The sequence below is a fragment of the Salmo salar genome, chromosome 12 (assembly GCF_965601325.2).
Source record: "Salmo salar chromosome 12, fSalSal1, whole genome shotgun sequence".
In the NCBI taxonomy this organism is placed as follows: domain Eukaryota; kingdom Metazoa; phylum Chordata; class Actinopteri; order Salmoniformes; family Salmonidae; genus Salmo; species Salmo salar.
Genome location: NC_138302.1, coordinates 30,277,840 through 30,300,371, shown reverse-complemented (window position 1 = coordinate 30,300,371; position 22,532 = coordinate 30,277,840). Strand labels below are relative to the sequence as shown.

The 22,532-nt window shown below is 42.2% G+C and overlaps 1 protein-coding gene and 1 pseudogene across 3 annotated transcripts in view; both read right to left on the bottom strand.

Annotated features, from left to right (window-relative positions):
- Positions 1-7,087, bottom strand: part of LOC106564672 (ubiquitin carboxyl-terminal hydrolase 43) — a 112,394-nt gene extending 105,307 nt beyond the window's left edge. For both annotated transcript variants that reach the window (XM_014130888.3, XM_014130889.3), the window contains exon 1: positions 6,113-7,087. In XM_014130888.3, the coding sequence (XP_013986363.1) occupies positions 6,113-6,748 (636 nt within the window). In that variant the 5' untranslated portion in view covers positions 6,749-7,087. The remainder of the gene's footprint in view (positions 1-6,112) is intronic.
- A 2,049-nt stretch (positions 7,088-9,136) lies between these two features.
- On the bottom strand, positions 9,137-21,361 carry LOC106564673 (cilia- and flagella-associated protein 52-like; annotated as a pseudogene). Its single transcript, XR_014379829.1, has 12 exons — positions 21,213-21,361; positions 20,852-20,980; positions 20,586-20,685; positions 20,000-20,116; positions 19,795-19,895; positions 18,381-18,551; positions 17,827-17,975; positions 16,890-17,047; positions 16,478-16,644; positions 15,863-15,965; positions 10,212-10,322; positions 9,137-9,887 (listed from the first exon to the last, which is right to left on the bottom strand). The product of XR_014379829.1 is annotated as a cilia- and flagella-associated protein 52-like (transcript).
- Positions 21,362-22,532: the final 1,171 nt, after the last annotated feature.

Genomic DNA, 22,532 nt, shown 5'->3' with positions numbered 1-22,532 from the left:
CCCTCTTTAGCGTTTGTCTCACAAGTACCCCACATCACCTTCAATGTAAACAGCGAGGTATAAGGAGAGCTCCGTCAGGACTAGGAACGTGCCATACATCAACAAAATGATTCCTCTGCTTCAAAAACACACATTTACAGGGTCACCCCAGCCTGGCCTGTCAAATGGACCTTGTTAGATTCCACAATGGCAGTCTGGGAGGAAGAACCATGAGGAATTAGGACGTTACATAATCTTTAGAGGTTGTGATGTTGACACACACACACACACACACGCAAGAGCAGATGTTGCTGCCTGGTGGGAATGAGCCTGGACGGTATCCATCACCATCATTACTGGCACCTCCATTCCTTGTTACATTTTTCTGCAACAGCAGCCTGGTGTTGCTGGTTGGCGATCCTCTCCTCCGCTGACCAGGCAGACACTGATGGGTCATCACTTAATTACTCTCCTGCCCTGCCTCTCCTTCCATTCCCTCTACTCAATAAAGCCTCTCCCTTCTGCTCCCTCTTTCCCCCCATACTCTCCCTCCCTTGTTCCCTCTCTCATTTTCTCCATTCTTTCCACTCATCAATCTCAGCTGAGCTCCAGACGACCCAGCCTCCCCCCGCTTCTCCCCTGGAGGACGACCGCTGGTCGGGGGGAGAGAAACACAAACCTCGGCCAACCGCAGTCCCGGCCACCAAGCAAATGCCCTTGCCTGTCTCCTGGCTCCCCACGCTCGACGCCCCAGTCTGAGTTTTTTGCACAAAAAAATCCTACTCTTTGATCCTGATTAATCTGAGTTATACAGTATCTCAATTCACCACAAAATATATATATGATGGCAGAAGAAGTATTAGTTTGGATGCTAGACTTCATGTCCATGTATTCACCTCCAAAAGAAAGAAAACCACTATTTATTATGGCAAGACAACATAAGATTTTCGGTAACATAACATGAAATCCTCTTCCTGATATGCTGCCAGTGTGATGACAGAGTAAAGCCCAAAGTCTTTGCCTCGTCTCCGCGACAATGTCCCTAATGTGGGATTTACTACCATTAAGAATAGAGAAGGAAACAAAGGATGATTGGTCATAATCATCACTGAGTGTTTTACAGCCTGGGAAAGGCTCTCTGTTAACACTACTGTAATGGAGAAGTTTAAACTCCTATATCTGCATCCCAAATGGTACCGTACTTCCTATAAATTGCAGTACTTTTGAGCAGGGCCCATAGGGCTCTGGTAAAAAACAGTGCACTTTGTACGTAATAGGGTGCCATTTGGGACGCAGGCTCTATGACTTATATTGGAGGCAGTAAATGTGCTTTTGTGTGGGAAGAACGAGGGTCTGTGCTTTTACTGTATCCTAAAGGCACAATCACTAGTACATATTTGGGGTGGCCAAACGGCAGCCCTACCACGTAGTTTGCAATAAAGCTGAACAACGGAGCAAAATAACCTTATAAGTTGGGATATGGTGGGGTAAGAGCTCATGAGGAGCGACAGGTAGCCTAGTGGTTAGAGCGTTGAACTAGTAACTGAAAGTTTGCAAGATCAAATCTCTGAGTTGACAAGGTAAAAATCTGTTGTTCTACCCTTGAACAAGGCAGTTAACCCACTGTTCCTAGGCTGTCATTGAAAATAAGAATTTGTTCTTAACTGACTTGCCTAGTTAAATTAAGAAAAAATGAAATGAGGCATTTGTGTTGTATTCTTCAAGAATCAATATCATTAATTAAAATGACCACTGAACAGCTGTAAATATCACAGATTGCTCCTTTAATGGTTTCTGTGCCATTCCCTTCACTAAGATAAAGTGGGGAGGTTGGGTGGTCTTACAGCCTAGCGTTGTTTAAGATTGATTTAACCCCCCCCCCCCCCCCCCCCCCCCGAAGCTAGACCATTAATTATGGTGGTGAATACATCCATCGGAAATGCGCTCAAACTGCAGTACTTACACAGACATATTTCTCACTGTGTTTTTCATTATATTGTTTTGTCAGAGCTTTTTGGGGGTAAATGAAGTAGTAGTGCCCTGCCAATTTCTGAGTTCAAAGGCAAATATTGAGAGAGAGAGAGAGAGAGAGAGAGAGAGAGAGAGAGAGAGAGAGAGAGTGAGAGAGTGAGAGAGTGTGTGTGTGCGAGTACCATAGCTCTTGAAAGAAAGCAGAGACAGGAAAACACAAACACTGAATCTCTGCCTGTGCTCCAAAACAACCAACATGACACCCACTCACACCCACCACCGCCTACACAGGAGTCATGGAGAACCATGATACAACCACCACCTGCAGACTCAGCAAGGAAAGTGAGGGGAGGGAAAAGCTCGCAGAGCCAACTTTTATCCTCACTCAGTCACTGTTGAACTTGTTTACCAGGCCAATGCCTCTGACTAGTGCTCTTTAAAAGCACACTGACTTTGACAATAATAATTATCTGTCAAAGAACCACTGTGGAGAATCCTTCCTCATCACAAACTAGTACCATTCCTACGGGGAACAGGAGTAAATGGATGGGTGGGTGTTTTCCTGTCTTTCACCAACATGATTTCTTGTTTGTTTTGGAGCTCACTGCTGCACTCTCCATACGCACCAGTGGAGCTTGCTCAGTAGGGGGTCTCCACCTTTCCCAGGCTAAATTCACTTGGCTGCACTGCAACAGCAGTAAACATCCTCATCTCATTCAAAGAGGACAAACAGATAGAAATCAGTATATTGTTCAAGTCAAAGCCATCCTTATAACTGCAGTGAGAGGAGGGAATGAATGAGAATGAATGAATGAATGAATGAATGGGAATATCTATACCCAAGTGCAGTTGATTATTCAATAGATCTGAGTACTACATTTCGAGAGACTGCACACAAAACTTAACGTATAAACTTCAAAAAGTATCTCACTACTGCTAGAATCATAATTATCTTAGAGCCTATAATGGGCTGAACCAAATCAAAATGTTCTAATACAGAACTCTGGTACCATCTATATTTGCAGCATAGGTCCAAAGGTTCCAGTAAATGAGAGTGAGCAATGCCACTTACCCAGGCCCAGCTTCGGGCACTGTGCCCCTGGATGACCAGCCACAGGTGTCCCTGTGGGGCCAGACCATAGACATACATATTCATACATCATCAGGCGTCTGGGACTCTGGCCTGCTTCCCTGGCAGTCCCTGACCACTGTGTTGAATTGGTCTGGCTCACTCTCATCAGCATTCCGTAAACTCAGTGCACCACCCCTGCATGTGAAGTACCGCTCCCTTCCTCCCAGTAAGGACATCCAGGGAATGCAGACAAGCCACCACATCTGGGTTTGTGGCAGGTGGGAGCCACAGGGCACACACACAGCATGCGTATTAGTTAGCAAATGTGCCCTGATGTGTGGTCAATGGTCATTAGGCATTAGGCAATAGGCATTGACACATGGTTTGGACCATGTTTATGTTGGGAGAAAAGAAAAAGAGAACCCAAATGTTGATATTAATCAAAAAATATGGGAGTTTTGACACTGCCTGTAATGCTAGTATATGTCTCACCTGTTTTGACCATTGCCACAGGCTCCTCCCCTGAAATGCTACCTGTCTGCTTACACGGAAATAGGATGTGAAAACTGTTGAGTCGGTTCTGACTAGAGGGAGTACAGCGACGACCGGAAATTACTTTTTCGTAGCAGGTTAAGAGAATTTATGGAGCAGGTTAATTAAGATAATTAATGTGGCAGGTTAGGAGACTTACTGTAGGTTAAGGTTAGGAAACGGGTTAGACGTAGGGTTAGCTAAAATGCTTCTGGTCTTAGCTGTATTCCCTCCAGTCACAACCCACTAGGCACACCACGTCATTTCAGTGTGGAAATGTGGGTAATATTTGGTTGAGAGGTTGATCAATAAGATTTCAACCTTTATTCATAAAGACAGCCAGAAGTTTGTTGAATTCCCAATGTGTTATCAATATGCTTTCAACCATCTAAAAGCACAACCAAATTCCATTAGAAAAACAATGTCTGATTTTTGGTTTAGTTGTCATTTATATGTGTTATCGCTGTGGCGAATACCATCTCAGATATTTTGTATTTATACAACAACTTAATATGTTATTACTGTGCTTCATCTAAAAGCACAACCAAATGACCTGGATTGCAGTTGAGATTACATAAAAAATGCATAGTGCAAGTGATCAATGCTGTTTGATATTCTGCACAGATTATTAAAGCACTTGTGAAAATCTCCACAGACCTGCGACCTCTGCATGCTATCTTGAACATGCACACTTTCTATGATTACATAAGAAGACATTTTCTGTTACCATAGGCTAACCTCAAAATGTCACCATTGACGTGTTACTCATTTTAAGGTTGAATAAATGTTGTTATTAGTTTGTAAGAGCCTTGACTTTAGGCTTTTTACTGTATAACAAAAGTAATATTGAATTGTGTTTGGTTGACAACACAACTAAATATAAAAATGTAAGGATATCTAATGCTTGGATAGTTTAATCTGAGCCACTGGCTTAATTCTATTCTTTAAACTGTATTTTGGGTTTAGTTGGAGATGTGAATCCAACCTATCATTAGTTAACTTGTCGAGAAGTTAATAGGTTATTTACTGTTTTGCAAAAGTGATGTTGAATTGTGTTTGGTTGTCACTGACTTAACCCAGCTTTAATTCTAGTTTGTCTATAAATTAATACTTGATATGTTGGATTCGTATCTCCATCTCAACCAAGAACCAAAGTTAAAGAATAGGACTAAATCAAACTTTATTTAAAGTGCATTTAAAGTTTGATTAGATTATATTTAGTCCTATTCTTTAACTTAGATTTTTGGTTGAGATGGAGACGTGAATCCAACATATAAATGATTAATTAGTAGACAAACTGTAATTAAAGCCAGACTAAGTCAGTGGCACAGATGGAACTATCCAAGCAGAAGATACATCTACTTGAAATGTTGATATTTGGTTGCGTTGCCAACCACACTATTCAATATCCAGTTTGTCTATAAATTAATAATTCATGTTTTATTCATGTCTCCATCTCAACCAAAAATGTAAGTTAAAGAATACGACTAAATCTAATCTAACTTTAAATGCACTTTAAAAAAAGTTTGATTTAATCCTATTCTTTAACTTTGATGTTTGGTTGAGATAGAGGTGAATCCAACATATTTATGATTAACTTGGATATTACATTTGAAATCAACCAAATCTATATATTATCTATTTTCAGTTGAACCCTGGGTTGAATTGAAACAATAGCTGTTGATAACTTTGCAAATGCTATATAGGCCTAAATAGTATCATTGATGATGCAGTATATGACTTATGAGGTATGGTTACATTTAATTTACTTTGTTAAACCTACCATTTTGAATGACTTTGATACCAACAGCGAATATATTTAGTTATTAGGAGATCTCTCAATAATCATTCCCACAATAGGTAGTAGTCAGTGACAAATATCAAAGCTAGGCTTGGTTAAAACCCTGGATGCAAGACCAAATGAATGGCTGTAGATAAATCAACTCCCCAGCCTATTGTGGATATAACATTGAAGATCTGACATTGTTACAAATTCAACATATTTTAGCACATACAAGGTATGTCTATGTTGAAAATTGGTTACAATGATGACATAATCATGTGTTGAAATGTCACCCCAATTTCACCCTCAAAACAACATGACTTTTTTCAAATCCAATGTATTTTCCACGTAGATTCCACGGCACAATACGTTGACAAATGATGTTGAAACAACGTTGATTCAACCAGCTTGAGCCCAGTGGAAACCTGTTGAGTCTGACCGTTGATATAGCCGCCCACACATAGGCCTACTGTTATTACTATGACAAACCGTCATGTAAAAGGAACGATGTGTTCTCTTTAGTTAAATATTTATTTTGTTTTTGAATAATTCGCAAATTCCAATCCTTTTAGAATTAAATGCTGCGCTGGAAACTGTAGCAGACTCGGTGAGCACGCGATTGCTCCGACCTTTGAACATTTCTCATGCTCAGAGTCGCACTGAGCATGAGAAAAGTCTATACTTTACTTGAACATGACCGGGAACTGTTATCGAAATTAACCAATTAAGCCTCAAACATGAGCTGTGTTTGAAGAGTTTCTACACAAGCGACTCACCTTGAATTCCACGGACAGTTGAGGGGTATATTCAAGGGTCCAAAGCGCCCGCACCAAGGATGCCAACTGTGTGGTCACCTCACCCCTGGCAAGTTGCGCGTCCTCGTTTTTTACAATTCCGTTTACTCTCCCCTGACACAAATCAGACTTGTATTGTTCCAAACCAAGGTACTCGGCCAGCAGGTCCGTATTACTGAGGCACTGAACCACCGCATTCATGAAACAAGTGTTTCCATGATTCTTCAACCCAAGGACTCCTGGAGTTTTGTCGCCATAGCACCACGACAGCCTGTCTTTTATAGATCCATGAGAAGACAAAGTTGAGGCGCTCTTCTTCACCTTAATCTCCCTCGAGACCTGAAGTTCATCTTTATTAAAGTTCCCTGAGTTGGCACTCAACGTGCACGCGGCGCTGTCTCTGAACCCGCCATCATCATCCTCACCGTCAGGTGGCTCGACGTCGCCAAAGTGTGCCAAAGTTCCCAAAGTTTTCAGTATCCTGCTCATAAAATTCCCAACGGACTTCAACGATTTCCTCCTGAAAAGCTTCCCGGCTTTGTATTTCTTCTCTTTGCGTTTTGTAGATTTGGTTTTCATGGACTGTTTCCTCATCTTACTCTCCTTGTGGTTATCCATGGTGGTTGGTTATTTACCAGGTAACAAGAAGTGAAAACGAAACAACTACTGAAGCAATAGACTCCTACCTGTCTGCCCTTACCCCTCCTCCTCTCGAAACCACTCCGGTCTCCGCTAATAGACAATACCGTGGTTTAGGCACATGACTAAACAATGTCCCTCAGACATTCCGGTAATTCCTGCCAGGTCTCGGCGCGCCCTTGTCATACTGTTTCGCTGGTAAAATGGTGAAGCAGCGGGCACCTGTAACCAGTAACCGGCGTGTAGGTGAGTTGTATTCAACTCCATGGTCCTCGGCGTTGACACGGCGCTCGAGCACATACAGCTGGCGGTCTTTCTCTCTCCAATCCGAGCGCTGCTGGAGTGGTTTTCTGTTTGGTGGATAGTGCGCGTTATTCCCGCCCTCCTACAATTTTAGCCTATATCAAATCCCATTTTATTGGTCACATACAAGTGTTTAGCAGATGTTATTGCGGGTGTAGCGAAATGCGTGTGCCTCTAGTTCCGACAGTGCGGCAATATCTAACAAGTAATATCTAACAATTTAACAACATATACCCAATAAACACACATCTAAGTAAAGGGATGTAATTAAGAATATATATATATAAATATATGGACAAGCAATGTCAGAGCGGCATAGACTAAGATACAGTAGAGAAGTATAGAATGGAGTATATACATATGAGATGAGTAATGCAAGATATGTAAACATTATTAAAGTGGCATTATTAAAGTGACTAGTGTTCCATTTATTAAAGTGTTCCACATTGAAGGTGGCGCATGTAGTGACAGGACTCTGAAACTGATGGATATTAGTCTTAATGACAACTCGAACAAGCTTGCTGACACTCATTTAGTAACAGGCCTATAAGGTTCCCTTATAATTAGATGCACGATAAGGACTATTGTGTATTGTTTGATCAAAACTATTACAAGCGTTCTGTAGGCCAATATAAACAAATACTGAACATATTTTGTATCAGAGCAATTCAAGGTCTACACTGTACAGTACCCTTTCTTTCCTTTTTTACTATCATTTATATTGGCATGATGTGAGTAGGCTACGGTGCATGTCCTCTGTTACAACATGGTCCCAACGGAAAAGAATGATATTTTTGAGGTGTGTAGGAGCCCCCTACTGTTTTAGGCTGAGAATGTTCTGCACCCTGGTGATGGCACACTAATAGACTGCACCTGCACTATCCTATCCTCTGATGGAATGCCTCATCTAATAATGCACTGTTGGAGATTTTACTGCACTGTTAGGAGATATTTCTGCACTGTTGGAGATATTACTACACTGTTGGAGCTAGAAACATAAGCATTTTTCTTCACCTGCGATAACGTCTGCAAATCTGTGTACATGGACAATCAACTTTGATTTGATTATTCATCACGACTATCAAACAAATGTCCTACAAAACATTTTGTCAGGCTGGCACATCCCCCTGCCTCACTGCAATCTGGAGACATACACACGTGGATGAATCAAATGATGGGAAAGACACAGAGAATAAATGGTTTTAATGCTACTTGGTAGTGCATATTTTGTACCGCAACGTGCAATACACTGCTGATATTCTCAATCAATTTCGGTTTTAATTTCACAGCTCGCCAAGACCATAGATTGGATTTAGTGATCCAGATGTGCTGATTTACTCACGCAGATGTATAATATTCATATTTCTCTTCCAATATTTTTATAATCTCACGTATTATTGCAGTGTAAAACGGAAACCTTGTATTTTTGAGGAGTCTGCACTCTGCAGCCCCCGGTTCCAAACTTCTGCGATGAGTCAGAAACTCAAACTCTTACCCTATAGGGCTATACATTACTCTTATCTCATAGCATGGCCACCTGAGTATTCAGTGTGTGTGCGTGCGTGCGTGCATGGGCAGTTGGATGGGATGCCCTATTTTACAGAGCTAGGGGTGTAGGTTATGTTTTGTTGACTTGGTCCGTCCATAGCGTACTGCAGGTTTGCTCTCTTTTTGTGGGTTGCGGAGTAGTGGGGTAGCTATTAATTATTGAGTTTTGAGCTTCTGAGCAATCGAGAGTGGAATGAGTTTGGGAAGATGGAAGCATTCCAAGAGGCTCGCTGGTCACACACACACACACACACACACACACACACACACACACACACACACACACACACACACACACACACACACACACCCGAGCGTGCGCGCGCACACACGCACACTTCTTTACCGAAGTCTCTGGGGAATCTCTAGTGATAGATTAGCTGACAGCAGCGGTGTGCTAAAGTGCCTGTGAATCTGGGCCTCGTCGTCTCTCTTTCTCTTCTTTACCACATGGCAGGCATATAAGACAGTCATATCTGTATGAAATATGCATTTAATGTACTGTGTAGCCTGCCTTTTTACATTCACTGCGTATTAATGGGAAAAAGGGGATGACACAATCACTTCTGTTCTTCCCATAGAAGATCAGAGAGAATGCTATTCAAGGCTATGATGAGCAGATGAGTATCTTTATAATGTTCTGTGGCTACAATATCCAACTTTGCATTGATGAGGTTAAGAGTCCCTACTTCAATTTATTAGGTTAATTCCATGCATATTAGAACATGTGTGTCTGCCAAGTTTGTTGATACAGTACATTATTAGAGTATGGCGAATACCACACTATAACTATGCAATTACCTTCAACAAGCAAAATGTAGCTAGTAATGCATACTTCAGTCAATATCGCACAATCAAAATTATACCCATTTATTTTCATGAATGAATGAAACATTTGCTCTATGATAGCACTAAGGGGATGTTCAGTGTTCATGAGTTCTTGAGAGTTGTTTGGTGTGAGGACAGGTGTGTATTGGGACTGGGCAGGGTCAAGGTCAAAAGTAAAAAGTTTGTAGGGTGTGTGGGTCAAAGGCCATAGGGTCATGGGTTTTTTGACTCTGTTCTCCTGGCCTCCGGAAGGCGCTCTAGGGAGAGGAGGGGTGGGGGTACCTCCACCGGAGCACGGCCCCGTCGACACTGGTGCTCACCATGCTCCTGTCGTTGGAGGAGATCTTGACGCTGGTGATGCTGCCGCTGTGGCCGACGCCTACGTGGGTCACCTCGCCCTCTGAGTAGTCCCACACTTTCACCAGCTTCTCGTCTCCACCTGAAGTGGGCAAGCAGAGAGACATATACCATGTTTATTTCTACGGAAAAGCCTTCGAACATTGATCCAACCGCATGCTGAAGTCATGTTCAACCAAGTGCTCTTCACGATAGTCCCAAGCTATTGAGAGTCGATACAGGGATATTTAATGGACACACCATGTGCTGTTGTTGATTGATGGTAGTCAACGACTAGTCCTAGATCTGTTGGGAGCTGTGCCAACTCCTATGTCAATGTCACGCCAAACAGTTGGCGAGATCACAAATCAACTCATGCTCTACCTCTTCAACTCAGCCAACAAAACCAATGTAAAGGGTACTGTACCAGTGACGAAGTGCTGTCCGTCCTGTGAGATGTGCACGCAATTGATGGCTCCTGACAGGGAGCCTCCAGTTCTCTGATGGCTGAGCCGTCATACACCTCCCAGTAACCAATCTGGGAAAGAAGACCATTCAGGTATATGGAATATGAATGAGAGAGCTTGTACATATAAAACTTGTCAGATTCAATTTATTTGACATATTCTATGTTATATTACAATAAATTATTAAAATGACCATGTATCACAGTTTTATAGTAAGTATGAATGCCACTCCTTGTATTTCTTCTGTTCATTTATAGTATAGTAATTCTGCCTCACTGAATAATCTATCTTCATTATTCCACTATATGTAAATGAGGCCGGAGAGAGTCTATCAAGTTTTTGTGAGCCCGCCACAGTTAAAACAACATGTTTGTGACTCTAAATGAGAGATAATCATCCCGAGGGTTTGCAGCTGTCAAAGACTTGAGTCTCTCAAAGGCTCAATTGTTATTTGAAGTTTATTTATAGCCGCACAGTAACGCCACAATCTCCCCACACACACAAGCGAGGTCCTTTCTTGTTATTTTTATGACAAAGCTAATTACAATTACAAACTAACTGACGCAAACGAGAGGAGTTTCATCATTAAAATGCAGCATGTGAGTGCTTCTTCAGGTATCAAGGAAGAGGAAACTGGCAGCTTAACTGGCTGGCAGCACAAAACTAAACCATTTGTGATTTTAAGTATTGGAACTGGCCAAACTGATTGTACCTGGAAATGAATGATTTCTTTATATGCTCAATGGGCTTTATTAACTGAAAATCTAATCGTCAACGAGTCAATGTTTAGGCGATAGAGTGAATATTACAATAACCAACGCAATCTCCTCACACAGAAGTGAGAAAATGTGTAGAATATCTGAATAAACCAGTTCAGAGGATTCATCAGAAAGGTGTCAGCCTATCAGAAAAAAGCTCCAGTTGTATGCAATGAAACAAGAAATGTTACATGGGAGAGAGCTCAGAATAGCATTTATGAGAATAGCTTCTTGGACTGGATTTCATCTCTTAGTAAGACCACAAACATAATGCATTATGGGACTGAGGAAATGTAATCTGACAAAGACATATCAAATACAGTTTGTAATAATGGGATTAAAGAGAAACAAATTGCAAAAAAACAACAAGGTATTTATAGTTTTAAGAATGAAAAACAGTGCTCAAAGCAAAGAGGCCGCCTAAAAGACACATTTCTGTGGGATGGTAAAAAATACTTTTGTACCTCAATATAATTCAAATTTAATAGCAAAAGCTGTCACCTTCGTTATAATGAGTGGACCAAGGCGCAGCGTGCATAGAGTTCCACATATTTATTTATTAAGGTGAAACTTCAAAGCAACAAAGCATAAACGAACGTGCAGTTCGTAGCGCGCACACATTGGCACTAGACAAGACAATATCCCACAACGCAGGTGGGAAAAGGACCACACTAAGTATGATCCCCAATTAGAGGCAATGATCATCAGCTGCCTCCAATTGGGAACCATACTCACACCAACATAGAAAATAAAAACTAGAAAACCCCCTAGTCACGCCTTGACCTAAAACACCATAGAGAACCCCGAGGGCTCTCTATGGTCAGGGCGTGACAAAAGTTTACTGACTGGAAAACACATTTGTTAGACATTATTGAGTAATACACAACACTCAGGACTATTCTTCAGTATAATTCAATTAAAATGGAAAGGCTCAAGGCTCTTTGCATGCATCATTCATTGTGAAAACATATGGTCAACATAATGACTGACAACCATCATTTATGCATACATGATATTTTTTCAATATGATAGAAATGAAATGGAAAAATCCAAAGTTCTTTGCGTGCATTCATTCACTTTATGAAATAACATTTTTGGTCAGCATAATGAAAGAAAGAAAAACCCCTCAATACCAGCAGCAACTAGCTTACATGATATGAATCTTAATCAAATCACTGGCTATCATATGAGGTGAGATATGACACAGCCAAAAAAGTGAGAGGGAGGAGAGTTAGCCAAGTAGCAGACCCAACGCTCCCTCTCTCCAGTATAATTTGTGTTGTGTCATATAGGGAATGGGTTCAAATCCAGTTTGATTCTCTAGTCACGACCTCTCTCCCCTCTCCTGGTGTCATGGAGGGCTTATTAGAGACCAGCACCTGTGTGAGAGTGGCCGAGTCACCCTCACCCATCTGTGTTCCATCCCTTCTCCTGTGGAACCTGGCTGCCATCCACGGCAACATCCACCAGAAATTAATTACATCCAAGGCTAGCATGCGGCTACTGCTAGCATTGCTTTAGCCTTCAATTCCTATTCAAGGAGAGTTAGGTTGAAGCATTAGGTTGCTGAGAGAAGGACACACTGAATTTACTGGCTTGAATTGTGAGGATGACCACACAATGTATTTTCATAATGAGCCAAATCTATTGGTTTTCTACCCAAAGTTGCAAAGGAAATCTATTTAATAAACACAAGAGACCAGCAAAATAGACAAAAGAGTGTGGCTGTATAGCAGGAACAGCGGCATCTAGTGGTCAGAAAGTGACTTCAATGATTCATTTCTCTGAACAGGGGGAAAAAACGTCACCAGATTCACAGGGAATACATTACAGTGTGGAGAAGCAGTACTCCAAGCCACAGCTTCATTCTACTTGTCAAACAGAGAACTGATACTGTATACTGGTTGTTGGGGTGGGATTGGCATGGGGTGTGTTGGGCCCGTGGGTGACTTTTTTCTATTTTTTGGGATACCTCATTTTTGTCATTAGTAAGAAGAGATTTGGTCCAAACCGGATGTTGGGTACTATATTTATTGAATATTATCTCAATCCTATCAATTAAAATGGCCAATTTGGATGCAATCAATTAGCTTAATTTTTCCGATTTAACATTTAATTTCAGCAAAAATAATGTTTCAGGAATGCTAATCTTACCTGTTTCTAACTACAGAAACAATTTCAGAACAATCTGAGATGGTGGGTGTCATGGCTTGCTGAAATGACATGATTCTTTCTTTAAAGGCCCAGTGCAGTCAAAAACATGATTTTTCTGTGTTTTATATATATTTACACACTAGGAGGTTGGAATAATACTGTAAAATTGTGAAAATGATAATAATGCCCTTTTAGTGTAAGAGCTGTTTGAAAAGAACGCTTGACATTTCTGCCTGTTTTGATGGGATGGAGTTTTGGCCTGGCAGTATAAGTTAATAGACCAATAACAAAGAGAATTTCAAACCTCTCTGCCAATAACAGCTAGTTTTCAGGTTACATATCCCTCTCATTAGGCTCGTCCAATTAGGCCACTCACTCAGACCACTCCCAGACAGTCCTAGCAAAAGTGTTGCTTGAGAAATTGCTCTTTGCTAAGAAGCAATTTTGTATTATTTTTGACCATTTAAATTTAAAACATTCACAGTAAAGTACTTGTTGTTACCCAGAAATGATTTGATATTGAGATAAAAATGGCTGCATTGGAACTTTAAATACTAATTGCCTAGCAGGATAGCTTCAGCTATAGGTCCTACAATCATTGCAATGCATTGAAAGCTACACAACCATTACAATGCAATGAAAGCTGCACAACCATTATAATGCAATGAAAGCTACACAACCATTACAATGCAATGAAAGTTGCATAACCATTACAATGCATTGAAAGCTACACAACCATTACAATGCATTGAAAGCTGCATAACCATTACAATGCAATGCAATGAAAGCTACACAACCATTACAATGCAATGAAAGCTACACAACCATTACAATGCAATGAAAGCTACACAACCATTACAATGCAATGAAAGCTACACAACCATTACAATGCAATGAAAGCTGCATAACCATTACAATGCAATGAAAGTTGCATAACCATTATAATGCAATGAAAGCTACACAACCATTACAATGCAATGAAAGCTACACAACCATTACAATGCAATGAAAGTTGCATAACCATTACAATGCATTGAAAGCTACACAACCATTACAATGCAATGAAAGCTACACAACCATTACAATGCATTGAAAGCTACACCACTGAGATTAAATGTCCAGTATTTTGTGCAATCCTATGGTACAGTATGTGTTGTGTAAATTCAATACCAGTATGTTGAAAACATGCATGCTGTGCCAAGATTAGTCTACATTTTCACTCTGTTGTGTGTAGTGTCGTGTAATTCCACCTATATGTTGAGGCAATACATCATTGAGGACAGTAACCCACTTATGAAGGGCTGTACACCGATAAAGCCTTCTTAGCTACTGTGTGGGCTTCCATTTACCCCGATGCTACGCTCAGCCATGTATTTGACCATGCTAATCCATTTACACATACAGTACCTCTCGCCAACAAAATATAATCCTACTCTTTTAACTGAACATGTCAAGGACATTAATCAAACAAAGAAGTTATAGCACGTTCAAGAGCTCTCTCTCTTTTAAACGGAATACTTCAGAAGGTCTTTATTGTCCTATTAGTGCTGGACAATGGGAAGGCCACAGAAGCCTATATACCATGCTTCTGATAATTGACATGCCACAATAGCTAATAATAAATAACAAGACCCTGATGGCCCTACATCATAATCAGCCAAAACTGGAACCAACACACAGGAGTGCTGGGTCATCATCACAAGAGGCTTCTGGATGACCCCACAACAGAACCACCAGCAGCAGTAGTCTGTTCTGTTGTCTCCTTCCATCCGACAGACTGGAGAGTGTGAAGCTGTCCCCAAAGACCCTCAACCACTGACTGAACTCTGAGCCAAGGAGCTGCTGCATCCAATCCCTCTCTTCCTGTCCCCCTCCCTCTCTCTCTCTCTCTCTCTCTCTCTCTCTCTCTCTTTCTTTCTCCCCCCCACACATACAGTGTGTGTGTGTGCGTGTGTATCTATGTGTGTTACTGCTTGCTCACCCCAGACAGAGCGCCTGTGTCCTGGGGCGAGCAGATGGTGTATCTGGCACACGGGCACTTGGATGGCATAGGCGGGCATCGCATCCGCAGGAAGACGCGAGAGCCAGAGCACTTTCTTTCTAGTCTCTCTCTTTTTTCCTCTGCTCATTTTCTCAGCCTCTCTTTTTCCAGTCTCAGCGCATTCACAGTGCCCACTAATCAGTACAGTTTGTCCTCACCTCACAGCATGGTGTTGAGCCAACAATACGGGCCTTATTAGTCTGTAGAGCTTGTGATGAGTGGATATTGAGGTGCATATTGAAGAGAGGCTGTTGTGAACCTCCAATCCCACCTTCTGTAACTCAGTTTTCATTCTAGGTAATCAAGGCATAGAGGTGTTACATTCACCTGGCAGCATGACTGCTACATTGTGGCTTATTATGACTGGTAAAGAAGGTAGGGAAATATTTCAAAACATGACACTGCTGACGTGCGCATGCGTACAAGCTTGACATGGCCTTTCTACAGCACCTCAATACTAGCCTCTCTAACAGAGCTCATCTTGAGATGAGATGAAGGCTAACAAGAATGCCTCAATACAGAGAACAGCCTTCTCTAACTTTCCATGACTGGTGACTGGGGACCATACGCTGCACAGTGAAATCATCAGCTAGCTACAGTGTGCTGTGCCAGTGAGTCTTGGCACCAAGAGGGACCTGAGTCTTTTCTAATTCCAAACCTTTCTGTCGGTGCCACTGGTGATGATCTGGTACTCTTCAGGGTGGTAACACACACTGCTGAACAGAGTGTTGGCCAGGACCATCTGATTCCTCACAAAACGCCTGCAGCGGCAGGAGGGGAGAGGGAGAGGTAGGGAGAGGGGAAGACAGAGAGGAGAAGCAGGGAGGGGACCAGGGAGAGAGAGAGAGAGAGAGAGAGAGAGAGAGAGAGAGAGAGAGAGAGAGAGAGAGAGAGAGGGAGGGAGAGTGAGGGGAGGGAGGGAGGGAGAGCAAGAGACTTGAAATGAATGTTGAATACAGGAAACACATGAACGGAGGAGTGGTATTAATGGTAGTGGTAGTAATGATGTGTGTTGAAAGCCTCTCACAGTGGGAAGCCAATGCAATCAGACAGAGAGGGATAAAGGATTAAGGGCATGGGGTAAAGAAGTGTTTGAGTGTGTGTCTGTGTGTGTGCGTGCTTGCTTGCACATCTACATGTGTTTACGGGTTTGAGCATGCATACATCCATGCGTGTGTGTGTGTATAGTGTGTGTGTGTGTGTGTGTGTGTACAGTGTGTGTGTACAGTGTGTGTGTGTGTGTGTATACATGAGAATGTGCATTTGAACTCACACCAAGTCCCAGATGATGCAGGCCCCGTCCGAGCTGGCGGTGACACACTCCTTGTCGTTGCTCTTGATCTTGATGCTGGTGACGGTGGCTTTGTGCTCCTTCATGGTCTCAATGAGCCGGTGACAGCCCTGCAGGATCTCCCACACGCACCTGCAACAGGCCAGAGACTGGCACTTGGACTCAATACAATGATGCTGTTGATGAACACCACTAAAACATTGTTTTAAATACGTATGTAATAATACGTGTTTTTGGGGAGTTTTTTTGTGAGAAGGATGGGGGAAAAGGAAGAGCTTCAAATATTTGTACAAATGTCACATGCATGTGGTGGTTAATTGATACTGTTAGTTCTTAATCTATGCTCTCTATTTAAATATAGACTAAAGGGTGTCATGTGCCATGCCAGGATGACTTTTCATCTGACCTGTCCCTCTCCTCCTCCACTAATGATCCTCTTGCAGTCCCTGGTGCCAGCGATGGCAGTCACGCCCATGCTGTGGGCACTGTGGATGACCAGCATGGCTCTGCCAGTCTCTGGGGCAAACACACGGATCTTCCCATCGTTCCAGGCTATAAAACAATTGGAACAAGAAAAATACATTAGATGGGAATAGTCGATACATGACACTCCTAAGTATTTTTATATTGAGATTGTGCTATAATGTTTTGTGATGATAGCCTGGTTCCAGATCGTTGTGCTATCATGCCAAACACTGTGGCCATTCGGCAGACTTTGGCATGACAAGGAGTGGCAAGGAGTGGCATGACGGCCCAAACAGACGGGCACCCAGGCTACTGTGAAGATTGTGGGCTCAGTTCCTTACATTGGACGTGTGTCTTAACTGTAAATGGCTGGAATGAAAATGTACAGTAGAGGATGAAACCATTTATTATTATCATGACTCAACATGTCAAGGCTCCAACAATGAGAAGGAAAATCAGGCACATTCACACCCTCGCATTAAAAACACTGTCATTATCTTACAGGCTAACGTGCTCCATAATAATTGACGCTAGTCCATCATCGTTATAACTTAAGAAAATGCCATGCGCTGCATTGATGACGTACCATTCTTCCCTAGTGTAGTGCTAGCGACATCAGGGTTGTGGTTTTGATTCCCGCATGGTCCACATATACTGTGTGTGTGTGTGTGTGCGCGTGTGTGTGTCTATGCGTCTGTGTATGCTTGTGCGTGTGTGTGTGTGTGTGTGTGTGTGTGTGTGTGTGTGTGTGTGTGTGTGTGTGCGCAAGTGTGTGTATGCGTGTGTGTGCACTTAGTTGTGTGTGTGTGTGTTCATTTTTTAAATGACCCCATTGCCAAACAGAACTCCTATTGATTCCTGCCTACCACTGATGATGCTGTGTCCGTCGATCATGAAGTCCAGGGCGTTGCAGGTCATGTTGGGGACGGACGGCCGCAGCAGCTCCTTGGAGGTCTCGGCGTGCCACACTCTGATGTCATCCTGGGAACACGTGGCGAACAGCTCCGACGAGCCACTGGGAGAGAATCAGAAACATCACTGGAATAAGTTTGTGGCCAGTCATTCTGCACTTTAGTCTATGGAACAGGATTTGCTTTGTACCAGAGCCATAGGCGATAATACATGTTTATGCTTTAAACATGGTCATATCGCCCTCTAGTGGGAGTAAATGGGCAATGACGGCAAAACATGAAGGTAGACGAAAGCAATGTTGTTTGAGGTAGTCTCTCTTGACAGCATAGACTCTGTTTGAGGTGGAGATAGGTAAAGACAGCTATATATTTGAGGTGACATATGGCAATCAGGTAGTAGTGATAATAGAATGTGCTATAAAATAATATTGTGGGAAACAAAGTGAATCACGTACAGTATGTAATCCTGTCTCTAAATGTGTGCCTATACTTTGAAAGGTGTCACTCACAAAGGGAAGGCCACGTCTTTGACTGCACTGTTGTGACTGGTGGCGATCAGCTCCTCTTTGAAGTCTGTGTAGCCAAAACGGTAGATCTGAGCCGCCTCCGTTCCTGCAAAGAACTGGTGGCCCTCGCCTCTCACAGCGATGGACGTCACTCCCCCCTCCAACTGAACCTTTCTATGAGGGTTAGATGATGAATGGCAGAATGCCGCATTGAGTACATTATGTGTTTCTACACATAGCGTTAAAAGGCCCACTCTGTAATATAAAATGGATACAAAATCTCAGCCCCACCTCTTGGTTTGCCATGAAGGTGAGGGGCTGAGGAAATGGAACCACTCTAATGTATAGGCTAAGCTACAGTATGGATGCAACATGACAGTTTTAGATAGACGATATAAACTAGTGGTTCTCAACTGGAGGTTTTGAATGGGACGCAAAAAAATACTCCATTCTGAATCTAAACTACTAATACCAGGTAGAAAGTGTGCAGAAATTATCATGAACATACATTTTTTTTTAAATCATTTATTCTCCTAATTGTTTTATTGTATTGTTTTTATTCGATCATAGTATTTTTATATAGAGTATTAGCTGCACTATTTAGCAGATTTGGTTAATTTTGTGGTCTCAAACAAGTGTGCTTGCCAACATTCTTCATCAAGAATATGAGCAATATGGATTTATTGACAATGAAAAGGTTGTGAATGTTGTTCGCTTGTCTAATATACACTGAACAGATACACACTAATATACAGTGAACAGATACACACTAATATACACTGAACTGGAAGCCTGGGGGGTCCCACCGGACCTCTGTCCATCTACTCAGGAATCTGACATGACCGACACAGCCCTTGCAATCTGCTTGATTCCCAGTCATGTGAAATCCATAGATTAGGGACTAATGAATTTATTTAAATTGACTGATTTCCTTATATGAACTGTAACTCAGTAAAATTGTGGCATGTTGCTTTTATATTTTTGTTCAGCATATATTCTGAATTCTTACTCTAATATATCTATCTGGATTGTTATTTCTTGATTTCTTGTTTTCATTATTTGTGTATGTGTATTGTGTTTGAGAGACATTCTACCACACTATTGGAGCTAGTAACATAAGCATTTCACTGCACCTGCTATTTTAGCTAGGCAAGTCAGTTAAGAACAAATTCTTATTTACAATGACTGCCTAGGAACAGTGGGTGAACTGCCTTGTTCAGGGGCAGAATGACAGATTTGTACCTTGTCAGCTCGGGGATTCGAACTTACAACCTTTCGGTTACTAGTCCAATGCTCTAACCACTAGGCTACGCCGTCGCCCTGCTAATTTGTTTACGCAACCAATAAACTTTCCTTTGATTTTGATTTGCTATAGACAACTTGATATCTTGTCTGTCAACCTGCAGTACTTACTTACTTGATGGTTTTGAAGTTAGGTCCTGAGCACAAAGTGAACATGCCATCCCCAGAGCCCACCAGGATGTCCCCAGACTTCAGCACCTTCAGTGTGTTCACACCCTGCACCAAAAAGACAAGAGGAACAGCTGTACCAAATGTCAACTACAGTAAGATCTCAGAGATATGAACATGTGGACGTCACTCAGGACACTGAATAAACCCACCTTGCTGAATTTCTGTTTTCGTGGCCCATAGCTGTTGAGGAGGCGGGTCTTCAGGTTGACCTTCAGGATGTCACCACTGGTGGTTCCGCAGTAAAATAAAAGTTTGTCGTCTGAGATCTGTGACGCAACGGGGTCACCTTAGAAATAAGCTTTCTGTCTCCACCTGTACTACTTTGAGAGGCTGCTTGATATGCCGGGAAATTCTTATTCTTTATCTTAATTCAGAGATCAATTGACCTCAGACAACAATTGCCACGTGAATAAAATCACAGGAACCTGAACTTGTCTGTTTACAGATTTCCTCATGAATAAACCATGACAAGTATTGATGAATAGTTTACCTTTGCTTTGTCTCAAAACGTACTTTGAGTGGTTAAGAATGGGTGGTACAAAATCATTTTGGTTTTTTTTTCTCACCATTGTACAATTTACTCACCGGTTGAATCAATGTTGTTTCCACATAATTTCAATGAAATGACGTTGAACCAACGTGGAATAGACGTTGAATTGACGCCTGTGCCCAGTGGGTACTCAGTCAGTACCACTATTACTTCCAGCTGGGTCTGCTTTCTATGGTTTAGCTCACCTCAATACATTTGACAATCCTCTTCAGCTGTCCTGTCTGGCATTCCATAGGCCGGATCTTCCTATTTGGAAGGTCTAGCTCTCAAACACGCATTGTGCCACTACAGGGAAACAACATATTACAAGTGGGTTAATTCGAAAGTATTAATAATAAATGTTGTTTATTTAATCATTCTGCGTTGTGTTCAAGTCCAATAAAGATCAGTTCTGATTGACAAAGTAATACTCTATTCTAACAGCAACCCAGAGTCTCTGTAAGTCACTCACTTGCCGGCGGAGATGAAGATGTTGTCGCTGTGGTTGGTGTACTCGATGGTGAGGCAGTGGCCTGCACTGTGGGCAGAGGCTGGGCTCCCACAGATCGCTTCTTTGCTCTCAAGGTTCCACACCACAATGCTGAAAACACAAACTATTCACATTTACAGCCATTCTGTAGTATAACCTACAAATGACTGTTGAAATTCTTCCAACGTGAAAGTCGTTTTTAAAGTGACACAATCATCCAAAGCCTGTTGGATCTAACCAATCTAATCATCTAATCAAAGGTCTGAGGACCAGCTGATTAGTAGGATAAAGTGTGTTATAGCAGGACTGGAACAAAATGCTGCTACATTAAACTACCTCGTACCTTCCATCATCCTGTCCAGCCAGGGAGACAAGGTACTTGTCATTGGGGGAGAAGGCAAGTCCCTCCACCTTCGCTTTGTGGAGCTGCAGTCTGGCGTGGATCGCTCTCTTCTCATAATCCCAGATGATCAGATCAGCCTGCAACAACATAGATTAACTCTGTAATCTAATGCCATTCATGTGTTTCCTACGTTCAACATTCACCTGTAGCCTCTCCCTCCCTGCCTCCATCCTACTCTGTCTGTCTGTCTGTCTGTCTGTCTGTCTGTCTGTCTGTCTGTCTGTCTGTCTGTCTGTCTGTCTGTCTGTCTGTCTGTCTGTCTGTCTGTCTGTCTGTCTGTCTGTCTGTCTGTCTGTCTGTCTGTCTGTCTGTCTGTCTGTCTTAATACTAGATTGTTTAACTGTCTTTAGTTTACCTTGAAGCCCATGAAGGTGACCCATGAAGGAACTCCTGTTTGCCGTCTTTCAGGCTCTTCAAAATAACAGTGCAACCAAGAGGATAGATTAAGTGTTCTCTGAATGGGTGCACTCTGAGGCCAGAAAATATATGTCCTGTCCCCAAAAAATGGTAAAGACATGCTTTAGACCAAAACTAAAGATGAGGATATGATTATGATTTAACCTAACATGGTTGTCTGAAGCAGGATTCAGGAGAAACTCATCAAGGTAAATAAAATTTGACACATGCACCGAATACAACAAGTGTAGACTTTACCGTGAAATGCTTACTTACAAGCCCTTAACCAACAGTGCAGTTCAAGAAGAAGAAAATATTTACCAAGTAGGCTAAAATAAAAAGTAATAATAAAAAGTAACACAATAAGAATAACAATAACAAGGCTATATACAGGGGGCACCGGTACCGAGTCAGTGTGCGTGGGTACAGGCTAGTTGAGGTAATCTGTACATGTACAAGTAGGTGGGGGCTAAGTGATAGGTAACAAACAAACAGCGAGTAGTAGCAGTGTACAAGAGGGGAGGGGTCAAGGTAAATTGTCCGGCTGCGATTTTTATGATTTGTTCAGCAGTCGAATGGATGGCTTGGGGGTAGAAGCTGTTGAGGAGCCTTTTGGTCCTAGACTTGACGCTCCGGTACCGCTTGCCGTGCGGTAGCAGAGAAAACAGTCTAGAACTTGGGTGACTGGAGTCTCTGACAATTTTATGGGCTGTCCTCTGACCGCCTATTATATAGGTCCCTCTGTAGCGCCTTACGTTCAAATGCCGAGCAATTGCCATACCAGGCGGTGATGCAACCAGTCAGGGTGCTCTTGATGGTGCAGCTGTAGAACCTTATGAGGATCTGGGGACCCATGACAAATCT